This window comes from Salmo salar, chromosome 05, assembly GCF_965601325.2.
Source record: "Salmo salar chromosome 05, fSalSal1, whole genome shotgun sequence".
Classification (NCBI taxonomy): Eukaryota; Metazoa; Chordata; class Actinopteri; order Salmoniformes; family Salmonidae; genus Salmo; species Salmo salar.
The window spans coordinates 30,808,010-30,823,984 of record NC_138295.1 but is presented as its reverse complement, the minus strand read 5'-3'; the positions used below and the strand labels follow the sequence as shown (position 1 = coordinate 30,823,984).

At 41.2% G+C, this 15,975-nt stretch overlaps 2 protein-coding genes across 2 annotated transcripts; one reads left to right on the top strand and one right to left on the bottom strand.

Moving 5' to 3' along the window:
• Positions 1 to 568: 568 nt before the first annotated feature.
• LOC106604585 (chaperonin-containing T-complex member BBS12) lies at positions 569 to 3,966 on the bottom strand. The gene is made up of 2 exons (XM_014199372.3): positions 3,825 to 3,966; positions 569 to 3,534 (listed from the first exon to the last, which is right to left on the bottom strand). Exon 2 carries the CDS (start codon positions 3,520 to 3,522, stop codon positions 1,597 to 1,599), a length of 1,926 nt encoding a protein of 641 aa, XP_014054847.2. The 5' UTR covers positions 3,523 to 3,534; positions 3,825 to 3,966; the 3' UTR covers positions 569 to 1,596.
• Positions 3,967 to 4,034: 68 nt separating this feature from the next.
• On the top strand, positions 4,035 to 9,753 carry LOC106604590 (uncharacterized). Its single transcript, XM_014199377.3, has 5 exons — positions 4,035 to 4,206; positions 4,946 to 5,101; positions 5,245 to 5,373; positions 9,202 to 9,339; positions 9,432 to 9,753. The coding sequence occupies exons 1-5, from the start codon at positions 4,204 to 4,206 to the stop codon at positions 9,519 to 9,521; spliced, it is 516 nt and encodes a 171-aa protein (XP_014054852.1). The 5' UTR covers positions 4,035 to 4,203; the 3' UTR covers positions 9,522 to 9,753.
• Positions 9,754 to 15,975: the final 6,222 nt, after the last annotated feature.

Here is a 15,975-nt window from a genome sequence, read left to right as displayed (position 1 = left end):
ACAATGGCTCAGCACAAAATATGAATTTCTATTCACTTGGCTATCCTCAGATGGACTGATAATCGTGTGCCAAGGGAATCATTTTCAGACACTACTTCACATACAAACGCATTCATCTCCAGGTACACTGTCTCACTCTCTGTTTGCCATGATGAAGCATCAGGCCTTAGTTTGCTTCAGACACTCCTCCAATGTAGGTTGGGTTGTGAGCAGACACATAAAAAAAAACTGGCCCTAGTTTGAACTTCCAAATTTGCCACTAGTTTGGTGTGACCCATTTCCTTCTCAGATGTCATGTTTTCATTGGTCATCACACCCCCCACCCATTCACAGCAACACCACCACTGAGTGATGCTTGAGTTAAAATTCCTCTTGATTCCAAAGTAAAGCCCTCAGCGTCTCTGTTACGATCCCTATGGAGCACCTTTGTTAGACTATGGCCAATGGAAATATGGTCAGTCAAAACAAGGTGACAAGCTCATAATTAAAGTTTACCGTTACATAAAAACAAGGCAGCTCCTGGGACCTAATAAGAAATGTTGTGGATTATACAGATCTGACAGACACATTTACTTTGTCTAGAAATGTTTATTTTTCTGCAAACTATTCTATGTTATGACAAACAGGACCAAGCAAGTCATGAAACCATGTCCTGTTGGCTGGGACTTAGACCTATACATTGTTCGAAGTGCAGACATAGGCAAATAACACAAAGGAAGCAAATAGAGACTCATGCAAACACTGACAGAAAAAAATTATTTCCCTCGGCCATATCAGTGACACTTGAACAGTGCATTTATTGTTCATTGGGTTTTAGAAGATGAGCTATAATCTTCCATTTTGAATGCAATACTGTGAACATCACCTCAATAGCCTATAATGCTCACTTTGTAGTCAGTGATAAGAGGTTAATAAAATATGACGTCACATGCTATGCTTCTGGGCTCCCAAGTGGCGCAGCGGTTTAAGGCACTGCATCTCAGTGCTAGAGATGTCACTACAGACCCTGGTTCAATTCCAGGCTGTATTACAAATGGCTGTGATTAGATGTCCCATAGGGCAGCGCACAATTGGCCCAGTGTCATTAGGGTTTGGCCAGGGTAGGCCGTCATTGTAAATAAGAATTTGTTCTTAATTGACTTGCCTAGTTAAAAAAAATGTTTTAATCAAATGCTTGTTCTTTGGCTCTGGGTGGAACGTATAATATAACTTGTGCACGAGGTGGGATGTAAGATGATTTACATGTAATTCTAGGATGGGGATAAGCATGAAAACATTTACTGAGATCTGAACACACAAGCTCCTCAGTGACTGGATTTTGACATGTTTATTGATATAGCCATAGAGTTGGAAACCATGTGAAATGGCTTAACGTTCATATCCTTTGTCTCCCCCATGTGGTAAAATGTTGCTGGGCCAGTGCAATTTACGAATGGCTGACAAGCTCTAATAACTTAAATTATACCTCTGAAATTACAACAGTTTATTCATTTTTCAGCATATTTGGATTCAAAGAATAAAACACATTTAGACATGTTATGCATTTCATGAATATACAAAAATGATAGTACGCAGCAATGTGTACACTTAAAACCATCAAAGCACCATAACATTTGATTGCCCCTCCACTTGTTTAGGATCTATGCCAGTAATGATCTCAGTGTCTGTCTGTAACACAAGGAAAACAAGATCCAGGGCTTTCCTCCATGCTTCCAACTTCACTGTCATATTGTCATAGACCTTCCCTGCACTGCGCTTCATATCTGGGGACATCATACCATCCTCGGTGTCATCTCTCAATAGCAGTCTTGCGAAATTAGCATCTAGAGATAATCCCTCATTCAAATCTTTCAGCTGCTGATTGATTGTAGTCCAAGCATCCACTTTTGAACATGTTCCACTGTTCAACATCAGAGTGGAAATGTAGTCCATCCAACCATCTGCCATGAGTTGAAACACATCAGCCCTGTGTGGGTTTCCTGCTCTTCCTTGTTTAGCTCGTGGGGCAGAGGCTACATCTTTGCCTCTTGTTTGCTCACCGTTATCTTCAATGTGCTTTTGAAGGGTTTGAACACAAAGCAATTCAGTCTTTCCAGCACCGGGGAGTAGTTTCCTGTCTTTCAGTGTGTGGTGTAGGCGATAGGCACAGCCCCAGAAACAGTCCTCCAAGGTGCGCAGCTTGCTGTGCACAGAGGTGGTGAGGACCACTGTGACCAGCGCAGTGCGATCAGCGACAATGTTCACAGCCATTGATGCTCTCCTTCTGTTGCCACTGCAGTCTCTCCATATGGAGATTTCTACCCCGGTGCCGACACAGTGCTTACTCAGTTGTGTGGCATAGGTGACAGGGACAGCTCCTGTTGTTTCTGCAAAGTCCTTCAAAATGTCAGGCTTCACCCTCTCAACCACAAGTATACGGTGTCTCATGCAGTGCTGGGTGAGTCTTTCACTTGCCTCTCCATTGACTAAAACTAGATTCACATTGTTTTTCAACAGAGTTGTTAAAACATTGTCTTCCCAATCATCTTCTTTGCTGAGGCCTTTCAAGTCCAACTTGTCGGTCACTTGGCTGATGTCATTCTTGTTATTGAAACCAAGATGGCGATATTTTTCACTGAGATCTCCATTAATGAGAACAACTTGCCACTTCTGTTCTTTCATGTGATGAACAAGGGAAGCCTGCTCTGCAGAGAGCAGAACAACACAACCTGGTAAAACACATGAATGGTCCTCTGACAAGCCTGGCAGAGTGCACGTTACCAGCTTGTTGACATCAAATGTTCTACAGCTGTCACCACTTCCATTGTTCTTTGACTGTATCTTGCTCACCTCAACCACTAAGCTCATTGCATCCACACATCCATGGCTCACAGCTTCAGCGAGGTGAGGAATATCAACTCCTTTAGAACTCACTGCATGGGGAAATAACCCTGGTGTGGTGTTCCCATCAGCTTTATCATTTGCACAAAAATGTCTGCTGTGAGTGAGTTTTATTCTGCTTTGTTTCTTGTTGTTGAGGGCCCCATGGCTAGAGTTCATCCCTGTGACAGGGTTACGTAACACTGTGTGTGGAGAGCCCTGGAGTACTGATATGCCACTATCAGAAGCAACCGGTCGAATGTCTTCAATCGACACACTGTTTGACCTGCAGACTTCCCAACATATATCCAGCCCTTCAGACATGGCTGACACAATATGTGGGATTGAAATGCCTCTGTGGAGACATTCGAGGGCAGCCCTGCTCCAGACCCCAGCCATAAATAGCAGGCACCCCGCACCTGAGTGGAAGACCTTCTGGTGAGCTTGGATTGTCTCATTGGCCAGCTGACCTACAGAGCAGGTCAGGTCTAAGTGCTCCAAGACGCGGAAACATGTGCACACCAAGGACGACTCCCCCGTAGACTCGTCTTGAATAAACTTGTGGTTTTTATTGGGGCCCAAAAAGGAATGCGTGACAGCCGCCAAAGCTGTGAGCTGCTGCAGTCCAACATGAAGTCTTTGACTAATAATTGTACTTCCCATTTTCTGTGACGCCTGTAAGATAGACATGTTAGGAATTTTTTATTAGGGTCATTCTGTGTAAAAATAGAACACATTTCCAAACTATTTACCAGAAGGATCATTAACACACAGTAAGAGATACAGCACTAAATACTTTAGTGTAGTTCTGCAGTGTAGCTGGCTAGCATGCTAGCTAGCTGTGATAGCTAACATCAACCTGGTCCTGCCCTAAAACATCGGATAATGTACATTGAAAGGCTTAGCTTGCTAGGAAGATAATTTGAATTTAGCAAATCTATTGCGCAACACAACGATTAACTTACTTTTTCCTAAGAACTTTGTGTTGCGTGCTACAGTTCCAGGTTCTCTGTGAGCTTCAGCCTGGCTCAAGCTCTGCTCCAGTTATCTGCTCCTGTAATCCGTGTGTGTGCGCGTGTGCAAACAAGCGCCCACTTGTTGCTAAGAGACACGAAAATAACCAAATAAACGGTCGCTTATGTCCCACCCACTTTTCTATTGGTCAAAGCAAGTCCTCATCGTCATTTCCTGAAGGTTTACTGATTTTCTGATGGACTGTTCCCTTGTCAATTAAAATAACGCATACTACAATAGTTTCAAGCAAGCTTTGTTTACATGTCGCCTGATACACTTCGTTGAGTTCAAATACATCTATTTTGTTCGTCGCAGGGCTGATATTTGGAGATGGTATGTAGCTCTACTTTAGTAACTGTTATCTATAGTTTCGTAGCTAGTCAGCTAGCAGTTTCTATTTGTCCGTTGAGCTAGGTACACAGATGGGTTTCAAGCTAGTGAGCTACTGTAACGTCACTCAACTCAACTCTTTGCAGCAGCCATTCTGCAACGTTGTGGCTAGTAACGTTAGCTAGCTGGTGGCAAAAATAACGTTAGCTTTTTAAGATCACTTTCACAGGGTTTAGCCACTACAACGCTTCAGTTTGCTAAACGTTTGCATGTAGCTAGATAGCTAAGTTATCTTATTGCGTTAGCGTTATTGACTTGGGGCCCAAGTGCCATTTCCTTGATAGTTTCTCCAAATAATTTCCTCCCCCATGTTTTCAGCTTTAATGTGTACCATCTCACTGAGCAGCAGTGCCCAAAACAGACCCTTTACCAGCCACATGGTGTTTAGTTAAATAGGAAACAACCTACCTTTAATTCATAGCCAATTTATCAATGCACTTCAGAACAGCAGTATACACAGAGTGCATCAAAATCTCCTATTCTGAATAGATGTTAAATCTGACCTGTTACCAGCATTTGGCTGGTAGGGGAGATAGGAACATTTTAGGACCTGCACCGCATGAACTCAAGTTACATAGGGTAACATTAGCTAGCCATCTACAATAAGGCTTGTTGTGATACTATCAATGTTTCCCTTATGATCAGCTGTACAGGTAAACTCTGACAGTTTGTTATGTTACAGGCTTCAGGCTACCGAAAACCCAACACCAATTCCAACCAGAGGAAAAAGGCAGGTCCTAAACCAGACTTGACAGAGGAACAAAAGCAGGAGATCAGAGAGGCCTTTGACTTGTTTGATACAGATGGCTCAGGAACAATTGACGTGAAGGAACTCAAGGTATACCGTAGAATATAAATGGTTCACTCAGCTAGTCACCATAATGCCATCCACTGTTTCAGCGTATGCTTAGTTTTCCCCCCCAAAAAAACATTTATTTTGTTTCTTGAATATAAACAATTAATTTATTTCTGCTGCTCCAGGTTGCCATGCGTGCCCTTGGCTTTGAACCAAAGAAAGAAGAGATCAAGAAGATGATAGCAAACATCGACAAGGAGGGCTCTGGGACCATTGATTTTAATGACTTTCTCTGTATGATGACACAGAAAATGGTATGTATTTTCTTAGTCAAGAAGAGATTAAAGGATTGGTTCACAATTATACACTGAACAAAAATATAAACACAACATGTGTTGGTCCCATGTTTCATGAGCTGAAAAAAGATCCCAGAATTGTTTCATACACACAAAAAGCTTATTTCTCAAAAATGTTGACATTCCTGTTAGTGAGCATCCACCTGACAGGTGTGGCATATCAAGAAGCTGATTAAACAGCATGATCATTACACAGGTGCACCTTGTGCTGGGGACAATAACAGTAAGGCCACTCTAAAATGTGCAGTTTTGTCACACAATGCCACGCCACAGATGTCTCAAGTTGAGGGAGCGTGCAATTGTCATGCTGACTGCAGGAATGTCCACCAGAGCTGTTGCCAGAGAATTTCATGTTCAAGCAGCCTCCAACGTCGTTTTCGAGAATTTGGTAGTACGTCCAACTGGCCTCACAACCGCAGACTGTGTTCTTCACCTGCTGGATTGTATGAGACCAACCACCCGGACAGCTGATGAAACTGTGGGTTTGTACAACTGAAGAATTTCAACATAAACTGTCTGAGGGAAGCTCATCTGCGTTCTCATCATCCTCACCAGGGTCTTGACCTGACTGCAGTTTGGCTTTGTAACTGACTTCGGGGCTGACTTCAATCCCGGTTTCAATTGTACCGGGCAGATGGCAGACAACGTGTATGGTGTCGTGTAGGCGAGCGGTTTGCTGATGTCAGCGTTGTGAACAGAGTGCCTGATGGTGGGGTTATGGTAAAATGAACACAATTGTATTTTATCGATGGCAATTAAATTCCCAGAGATACCGTGATGAGATCCTGAGGCCCACTGTCATGCCATTCATCCGCCGCCATCACCTCAGCATGATAATGCACGGCCCCATGTCGCAAGGATCTGTACACAATTCCTGGAAGCTGAAAATATCCCAGTTCTTCCATGGCCGGCATAGTCACCTGTCCCATTGAGCATGTTTGGGATGCTCTGGATCGATTTGTACGATGGCATTTTCCAGTTCCCGCCAATAGCCAGCAACTTCGCACAGCCATTGGAGAGGAGTGGGACAACATTCCACAGGCCACTATAAACAGCCTGATCAACTGCATGAGGCAAATGGTGGTCACACCCAATACAGACTGGTTTTCTGATCCACGCCCCCCCAAAAATATATTTTAAGGTATCTGTGACCAACAGATGCATATCTATATTCAAGTCATGTGAAATCCATAGATTAGGGCCTTATTTATTTATTTGCTTTATATACAGTGCATTCGGAAAGTATTCAGACCCCTTGACTTTTTCCAAAAAATTTTACGTTACAGTCTTATGCTAAAATGTATTATATTCATTTTTTTCTCTCATCAATCTACACACAATACCCCATAATAACAAAGTGAAAACACGTTTTTCGAAATTTTTGCAAATGTATAAAAAATAAGAAACATCATATTTACATAAGACCATTTGCTATGAGACTTGAAAATGAGCTCAGGTGCATCCTGTTTCCATTGATCATCTTTGAGTTGTTTCTACAACTTGATTGGAGTCACATGTGGTAAATTCAATTGATTGGACATTATTATTTTAAGGCACACACCTGTCTGTATAATGTCCCACAGTTGACAGTGCATGTCAGAGCAAAAACCAAGCCATAAAGTCGAAGAAATTGTCTGTAGAGCTCCAAAACAGGATTGTGTCAAGGCTCAAATCAAATCAAATGTATTTATATAGCCCTTCTTACATCAGCTGATATCTCAAAGTGCTGTACAGAAACCCAGCCTAAAACCCCAAACAGCAAGCAATGCAGGTGTAGAAGCACGGTGGCTAGGAAAAACTCCCTAGAAAGGCCAAAACCTAGGAAGAAACCTAGAGAGGAACCAGGCTATGAGGGATGGCCAGTCATCTTCTGGCTGTGCCGGGTGGAGATTATAACAGCACATGGCCTAGATGTTCAATTGTTCATAAATGACCAGCATGGTCAAATAATAATAATCATAGTAGTTGTCGAGGGTGCAACAAGTCAGTAACACAAGAGTAAGTGTCAGTTGGCTTTTTCATAGCCGATCTTTCAGAGTATCTCTACCGCTCCTGCTGTCTGGGGAAGGGCACCAAAAAATATTCTGGAGCATTGAAGGTCCCCAAGAACACAGTGGACTCCATCATTCTTAAATGGAAGATGTTTGGAACCACCAAGGCTCTTTCTAGAGCTGGCCGTCTGGCCAAACTGAGCAATCGGGGAAGAAGGGCCTTGGTCAGGGAGGTGACCAAGAACCCGATGGTTACTCTGACATCTCTGCAGCACTCAACCAATCAGGCCTTTATGGTAGAGGGGCCAGATGGAAGCCACTCCTCAGTAAAAGGCACATGACAACCCACTTGGAGTTTGCCAGAAGGCACCTAAAGGACTCTGACCATGAGAAACCAGATTATCTGGTCTGATGTGTAACCAAGATTACATTTTTTGATCTGAATGCCAAGCATCATGTCTGGAGGAACCCTGGTACCATCCCTATGGTGAAGCATGGTGGCGGTGATGTTTTTCAGCAGCAGGGACTGGTAGAATAGTCAGAATCGAGGGAAAGATGAACGGATTAAAGTACAGAGGTCCTTAATGAAAATCTGCTCCAGAGCTACACACAATACCCCATGATGACCAAGCGAAAACAGGTTTTTAGAAAATGTTGCAAATGTATTAAAAATAAAACATGGATATCCCATTTTACATAAGTATTCAGACCCTTTACTCAGTACTTTTTTTGAAGCACCTTTGGCTGAGATTACAGCTTGTAACGTCTATATTTGGGGAGTTTCTGCGATTCTTCGCTGTAGATCCCCTCAAGCTCTGGCCAGGCTGTGTAAGGGCTATTTGACCAAGAAGGAGAGTGATGGAGTGCTGCATCAGATGACCTGGCCTAGAAGGCCAGCATCCCGGAGTCACATCTTCACTGTTGATGTTGAGACTGGTGTTTTGCAGGTACTATTTAATGAAGCTGCAAGTTGAGGACTTGTGAGGTGTCTGTTTCTCAAACTAGACACTCTAGTGTACTTATCCTCTTGCTCAGTTGTGCACCAGGGCCTTCCACTCCTCTTTCTATTCTGGTAAGAGCCAGTTTGCGCTGTTCTGTGAAGGGAGTAGTACACAGCATTGTACGAGATCTTCAGTTTCTTGGCAATTTCTCGCATGGAATAGCCTTCATTTCTCAGAACAAGAACAGACTGACGAGTTTCAGAAATAAGGTCTTTGTTTCTGTCCATTTTGAGCCTGCAGTCAAACCCACAAATGCTGACGCTCCAGATACTCAACTAGTCTAAAGAAAGCCATTTTTGCTTCTTTAATCAGGACAACAACTTTCAGCTGTGCAAACATAATTGCAAAAGGGTTTTCTTACGATCAATTAGCCTTTTAGAATGATAAACTTGGATTAGCTAACACAAAGTGCCTTTGGAACACAGTGATGGTTGCTGATAATGGGCCTCTGTACGCCTATGTAGATATTACATTAAAAATCAGCCGTTTCCAGCTACAATAGTCATTAACGATGTCTACACTATTTCTGATCAATTTGATGTTATTTTAATAGACAAAATTGCTTTGCTTTCAAAAACAAGGACATTTCTAAATGACCACAAACCTTTGAATGGTAGTGTATATTAGTACCAGTCAAAATATATATTACTGTTGGAGCTAGAAAACACAAGCATTTCCCTGCACCTGCGATAGCAAATCTGTGTACATGACCAATAATTTTGGCAGGTCTTTGGTTGGAATTTTGTCTCCTGTCTACATAATCTTGATATATATATATTTTTTTTTTTTATCAGAGTGAAAAAGACTCAAAAGAAGAAATCCTAAAGGCTTTCCGCTTATTTGATGATGACGGCACAGGAAAAATTTCCTTCAAAAATCTCAAGAGAGTTGCCAAGGAGCTAGGTGAAAACCTGACAGATGAGGAATTGCAGGTATGTTAGGATGTTACTTGTTGGCGTTCTGCTCACATCTAAACATACTCAATGCAGAAATCCTGACTGTTAAAACAATGCATCTTTCAAAGGAAATGATTGACGAAGCAGACCGAGATGGAGATGGAGAGATCAACGAGCAGGAGTTTCTAAGGATAATGAAGAAGACAAGCCTATATTGAACGTCTTATGTTTCCCAAGGTTTATCTTCCACTGCTGGAAGAGTCTCACTTAGATGCCTTTTGATTGTTTTAAGGGTACTTTATGAAATAGCGTTTAGTGGCTTTTTTTTTATATGGCTTGTACATTTAACAGATCAATACACAGGTTGTTGTATATTTTAATGTTTTTTTTAATATTTCATCATATTTTACTTATCTTGACTATTTTAATTAAATCATAGTTAAAATCTAAGTTATGGCCTCCTCTTTACCATGGAAGTGAAATGATATTGTTTATTCCAAGGACCCTTGCACCTATTACTGTATGGCTCCTATTGCTATTTGGTTCCCTCTTGTGACATATGAAATGAAGTGCAGTTATAATTGTCTTAACTTAGACATATGATTTAGCCCTTTTTCTCAAGTTCAGTTAAACAGTTTGCTTATTGAAATAGCTTTTGATTATACGCTTCACATTATCTAGACAAACTTACAGCTCTGAATCAAATAAACATAAGCTATGGCAGCAGGTAGCCCAGTGGTTAGAGCGTTGGGCCAGTAACCGAAAGGTTGCTAGATTGAATCCCCGAGCTGACAAGGTAAAAATCTGTCCTTCTGCCACTGAACAAGGCAGTTAACCCACTGTTCCTAGGCCGTCATTGTAAATAAGAATTTGTTTTTAACTGACTTGCCTAGTTAAATATAAAAATATGGCTGGCTGAATGTTATGACTAAGTCACTCTTGGATAACTCCATGCATGGTATAAGAAATGACTGGGTTGAATGTAAGATGAGTAACTGTCAGTAAAAGTGATCACTGGGTGAGTCAGTAACCATAACTCATTTGGTCTGACTTATTCAAACAATGGCAGACTGCCATCCTGCTCCCACAAATGCTGGGTCATTACATTGTAATTACATGGATCATTACATTGATTTGAACATTTTACAGGGTCTTGGCCGTTTGACTTACAGGTCTTTCTTTAAGCAAGTCATCTGAGAACCAGTATTCCTGGCTAACAGGCCAAAACACAGCAATGCAATACAATAAAAGAAACATGGACAACATACATTATTTGATTTAGATTTGATTTTAATGACTACAAGCATAGCAATACAGAGATGTGCGGTGAGATGATCAGACATGCAGATAAATCATGACACGTAGAGGTGTAAGAAAATGAACCATTCCGCTCTGCCTAAATAAACAGGATATAATGCTTACGTATTTTTCCAAGCCTCATAGAACTGTATTATTTTGAGAATGCTTGTTATTGTAAAAGTTCTGATAACCTGATTCATAGATTGAGTCAGATGGAAAATATTAATCAAAGACATTTATCTCAAATCTCTAAGATGGAATAGCATTAGTGCATATTACAAACAAAATATATCTGGGGAAATGTACCTTGCATCTGATGCACAAATGTGTATTAATCAAGTAACCAAAATGTATAACAAACCAGCAGAGAATATTGCATTTTGAGAATAGGTCCATGAGTCAAATCAGTCAGTCCACTTTCTCAACATGACCAAAGTGAGTTTGAGAAAGGAACCCCCTCTGTCTAGTGTATAGTGAACACTCACCATGCCCTCAGAAATATATTGTTGTTATCCCATAAAAATGTCTAGTTAGTGGATAGCTGGAGATACACAATATATACAAAAGTATGTGGACACCCCTTCAAATTAGTGGATTCAGCTATTTCAGCCATACCAATTGCTGACAGTTATAAAATCGAGCACACAGCCATGCAATCTTCATAAACAAACATTGGCAGTCAATGGCCTTACTGAAGAGCTCAGTGACTTTCAACGTGGCACTGTCACAGGATGCTACCTTTCCAACAAGTCAGTTCGTCAAATTCCAGCCCTGCTAGAGCTGCCCGATCAACTGTAAGTGCTGTTATTGTGAAGTGGAAACATCTAGGAGCAACAACGGCTCAGCCGCGAAGTGGTAGGCCACAAGCTCACAGAACGGGACCGCTCAAGCGCGTAAAAATCGTCTGTTCTCGGTTGCAACACTCATTACCGAGTTCCAAACTGCCTCTGGAAGTAACGTCAGCACAATTGCTATTTGTTGGGAGCTTCATCAAATGGGTTTCCGTGGCCAAGCAGCCGCACACAAGCCTAAGATCACCATGCACAATACCAAACGTCGGCTTGAGTGGTGTAAAGCTCGCCGCCATTGGACTCTGAAGCAGTGGAAACGCATTCTCTGGAGTGATGAACCACTCTTCACCATCTGGCAGTCCGACTAATCTGGGTTTGGTGGATGCCAGGAGAACGCTACCTGCCCCAATGCATTGTGCCAATTGTAAAGTTTGGTGGAGAAGGAATAATGGTCTGGGGCTGTTTTCATGGTTCGAGCTAGGCCAAGTAACGCTTTTACAACATACAGAAGTATGCTAGTTGTCAAGGGGCAAAGTATTGACACGTTTTTTTTAAATTGAGAGACAAGCTTAAACTTTTCTTTACTGACCATAATTTTCACTTGTCTGACTGCTTGCATGATGACAAGTTTCTCACACGACTGGCCTATCTGGGTGATGTTTTTTCTCGCCTGAATGATCTGAATCTAGGATTACAGGGACTCTCTGCAACTATATTCAATGTGCCGGACAAATTTGAGGCTATGATTAAGAAGTTGGAGCTCTTCTCTGTCTGCATTGACAAGGACAACACAAAGGTCTTTCCATTGTATGATTTTTTGTGTGCAAATTAACTCAAGCTTACGGACAATGTCAAATGTGGTATAGCGAAGCACCTGAGTGAGTAGGGTGTGCAATTACGCAGGTACTTTCCCGAAACGGATGACACAAACTGGATTCGTTATCCCTTTCATGCCCTGCCTCCAGTCCACTTACCGATATCTGAACAAAAGAGCCTCATCGAAATTGCAACAAGCGGTTCTTTGAAAATGTAATTTAACAGAAGCCACTGCCAGATTTCTGGATTGGGCTGTGCTCAGAGTATCCTGCCTTGGCAAATGCCGCTGTTAAGACACTGATGCCCTTTGCAGCCACATACCTATGTGAGAGAGGATTCTCGGCCCTCACTAGCATGAAAACTAAATACAGGCACAGACTGTGTGTGGAAAATGACTCTCTCCAATACAACCCAACATTGCAGAGTTATGTGCATCTTTTCAAGCACACCCTTCTCATTAACCTGTGGTGAGTTATTCACAATTTTCACTGAACAAATAAGGTTTTATATGTAAGATGGTTAAATAAAGAGCACAATTACTGATTATTATTAAATTATTATTTGTGCCCTGGTCCTATAAGAGCTCTTTGTCACTTCCCACGAGCCGGATTGTGACAAAACTCACACTCATTCTTATGTTTAATACATGTATCGTATAGTGTGTGTTCCGCTTACAGCGGTGGCAAAAAACAACATTTGAGAGTGCACTGACCCTTGTGCTAGAGGGGGTATGCAGCTGGAGGTTGAATGTTTGAAGGGGTATGGGACTATAAAAAGTTTGGGAACCACTGTTCTAGATGATTCTGTGCTTCCAACATTGTGGCAACATTTTGGGGAAGGCCCTTTCCTGTTTCAACATGACAACGCCCCTGTGCACAAAGCTAGGTCTATACAGATATGGTTTGTCGAGATCTGTGTGGAAAAACTTGACTTGCTTGCACAGAGCCCTGACCTCAATCCCATCGAACACCTTTAGGATGAATTGGAACGCTGACTGCGAGCCAGGCCTATTCGCCCAACATCAGTGCCCAACCTCACTAATGCCCTTGTGGCTGAATGGAAGCAAGTCCGTGCAGCAATGTTCCAACATCTAGTGGAAAACCTTCTCAAATGAGTGGAGGATGTTATAACAGCAAAGGGGGGACCAACTCCATATTAATGCCCAGGATTTTGGAATGAGATGCTTGACAAGTGTCCACACATTTCTGGTCATGTAGTGTATATTCACAAAGGTGATGACCCTTGTGACCTAAATAATTATCTCCCTATTTCTAAACTTTATTGCCTAGCTAAAATACTAGAATTCTTCATGAATTCTCAGCTAAGATCTTATCTTTGAAATGTATTCTAAATGTACATCAGTCATAGCACTATCTCTGCTGCATCCCTAGTTATAAATTATGTGGTTAACTGTATGGATAAAAGGCAACATTGGGGTGCCCTCTTCATTGACCTGTCAAAGGCTTTCGATACTGTTGATTACTCACTGTTAATTCAGAGGCTTTCCTCAATTGGCCTAGACTAGGCTGCATGTAACTGGTTTAAAAATTACTTGACAGATAGAACTCAATGTGTATCTACTGATGGTGTTAAATCAGGTTTCCTGGATATCACGGAAGGTGTCCCGCAGGGGTCGATTCTGGGTCCTGTACCTTTTACTGTTTACATTAGGCATATCGACTTGTAACCTGCACTTGTATGCCAATGAATCTGTTGCGTATGTGATTGCCCCCACGGTTGACCAGGCTCTATCTGAACAACAGTCTGCCTTCATTGTATTACTGTAACGCCCTGGCCATAGAGAGGGGTTTTTGTTCTTTATTTTTGGTTAGGCCAGGGTGTTACATTGGGTGGGCGTTCTATGTTCCTTTTTCTATGGTTTTGTATTTCTTTGTTTTGGTCCGTGTGTGGCTCCCAATCAGGCACAGCTGAAGTTCGTTGTTGCTGATTGGGAGTCACACATAAGTAGCCTATTTTTCCTTTGGGTTTTGTGGGTGATTGTTTTCTGTCTCATTCGTTTTTGACCAGACAGGACTGTTTGCTATCGTTGCTGTTTTATGTTTTGTTTATAGTGGTTCATTTTATTAAATATTCATAATGAATCCACAACCTCCGCTGCATCTTGGTTTTCTTGCGACGACAGCCATTACAATTACAGAAAAACTTTGACCTGAAATCAGTATTGAATGCAGGTAAAACTAAGTATATGTTGTTGTCTATAGCGCATAAAAATAAATATGAATGGTGTCCATATTTAGCGTGTCCCTGCATAGAAATATCTGGGCATCTGGATGGATGAAAAACGGACATTTAAAAAGCATATTGATGAGTTAGTTCAGAAGCTGAGAATAAAAATGGGTTTCTTCTAGAAATAGATTCTGCCTCTTGCTAAATAGTATTAAGCAGATTATTCAGTCAACGTTCCTATCAGTCGTAGACTATGGCGACATCATCTATATGAACATAGCTGCCACTTCATTAAAGCTGTTAGAGGCAGTTTATCTTAGTGCACTGCGCTTTAGTACAGGCAACAATTTTAGTACTCATCACTACATTCTCTACCAGAAAGTTGGTTGGCCCTCTTTGATGTCATGTAGATTGATACATTGCTATATTTTCATTCATAAAGCCCTTTTACAAAAAGTCCCACTGTACCGAACATCTTTACTTAAAATTCGACATAAAAGTTACCACACCCGGTCTCAGGGATGGCTAATTCTGGAAATTCCTTTGGTCTCTACTGAGTTAGGTCAATCAGCTTTTAGTTTTCTTGCACTTTATGTGGAACAATTTTCAAAATGTTCTTAAATTTGACATTCTGGTGCCTCTAGGGAAATTCAGAAAGCTGATTGAGGACCTTATTACTGATGAATGTGTTTGTTTTTTATGACCATGTTTTTCTTTCTGCTTGTAAAAGAGACCTTGGTCTCACTATGACTCAAATCAAATTTGATTTGTCACATGTGCTGAATACAACAGGTGTAGACCTTACCGTGAACTGCTTGCTTACAAGCCCTTAATCAACAATGGAGTTAAGAAAATATTAACTAAATAAACTTAAGTACATTTAAAAAAAAAAGTTTTATAATAATAACGAGGCTATATACAGGGGGTACCGGTACCGAATCAATGTGCGGGGGTACAGGTTACAGTGTAAAAACAAAACTCCCTGATAAATGTAGTGTTATTCCCCTATTCTTGTGGTTGAAAATCTTGAGTTCACCAAGTTGTTGAAGGACTCCCACACCCAGGCTGCTTTTTCTCTATTCCCATAAATCAAGCCATTTCCCAAGCACCAAAGCGCTACTGCCCTTTCATCGTTGCGTGTAAAAGATGGTAGCCGTTAACTCCAAAGGTCAAGTATGTGTCATTGTTATGACTATTTAGAAGGAACCATTATTTAAACAGTGATATAAACTAAAGTAGAAGTGGCACATTGGTCTTGGTAGAGTTTTACAAAGAGTGATTTCCTTAATGGTATGTATGTCTTTATTATGGAACTCTCCCATTCTGTTGAACCTTCTAGAGTAGCTTGAATAGAAAGTACTGTATGTGACATTCTTGAAGTTCACCAGATCATTTTAATGGTCACTTTCAAGCTCTGTATTAGAAATTGGAGAGGTGTCGTTATTGTAAAATATTACATTTGCTGAATTAAAGTATTTAGAAACAGACCAGATTTTAAATTGTAAATCGGTATAATTCAGTGGAGTTTGAGGTGTTTATCAAACCACTTTTGCAAAAGGATGTACAATTATAAAACATG

Coding starts and splice junctions, on each gene's coding strand:
- LOC106604585 (XM_014199372.3), bottom strand. CDS start 3,522: ATGGGAAGTACAATTATTAGTCAAAGACTTCATGTTGGACTGCAGCAG.
- LOC106604590 (XM_014199377.3), top strand. Junction 5,102..5,244: donor TTGACGTGAAGGAACTCAAG/GTATACCGTAGA, acceptor CTGCTGCTCCAG/GTTGCCATGCGTGCCCTTGG. Junction 9,340..9,431: donor TGACAGATGAGGAATTGCAG/GTATGTTAGGAT, acceptor CATCTTTCAAAG/GAAATGATTGACGAAGCAGA.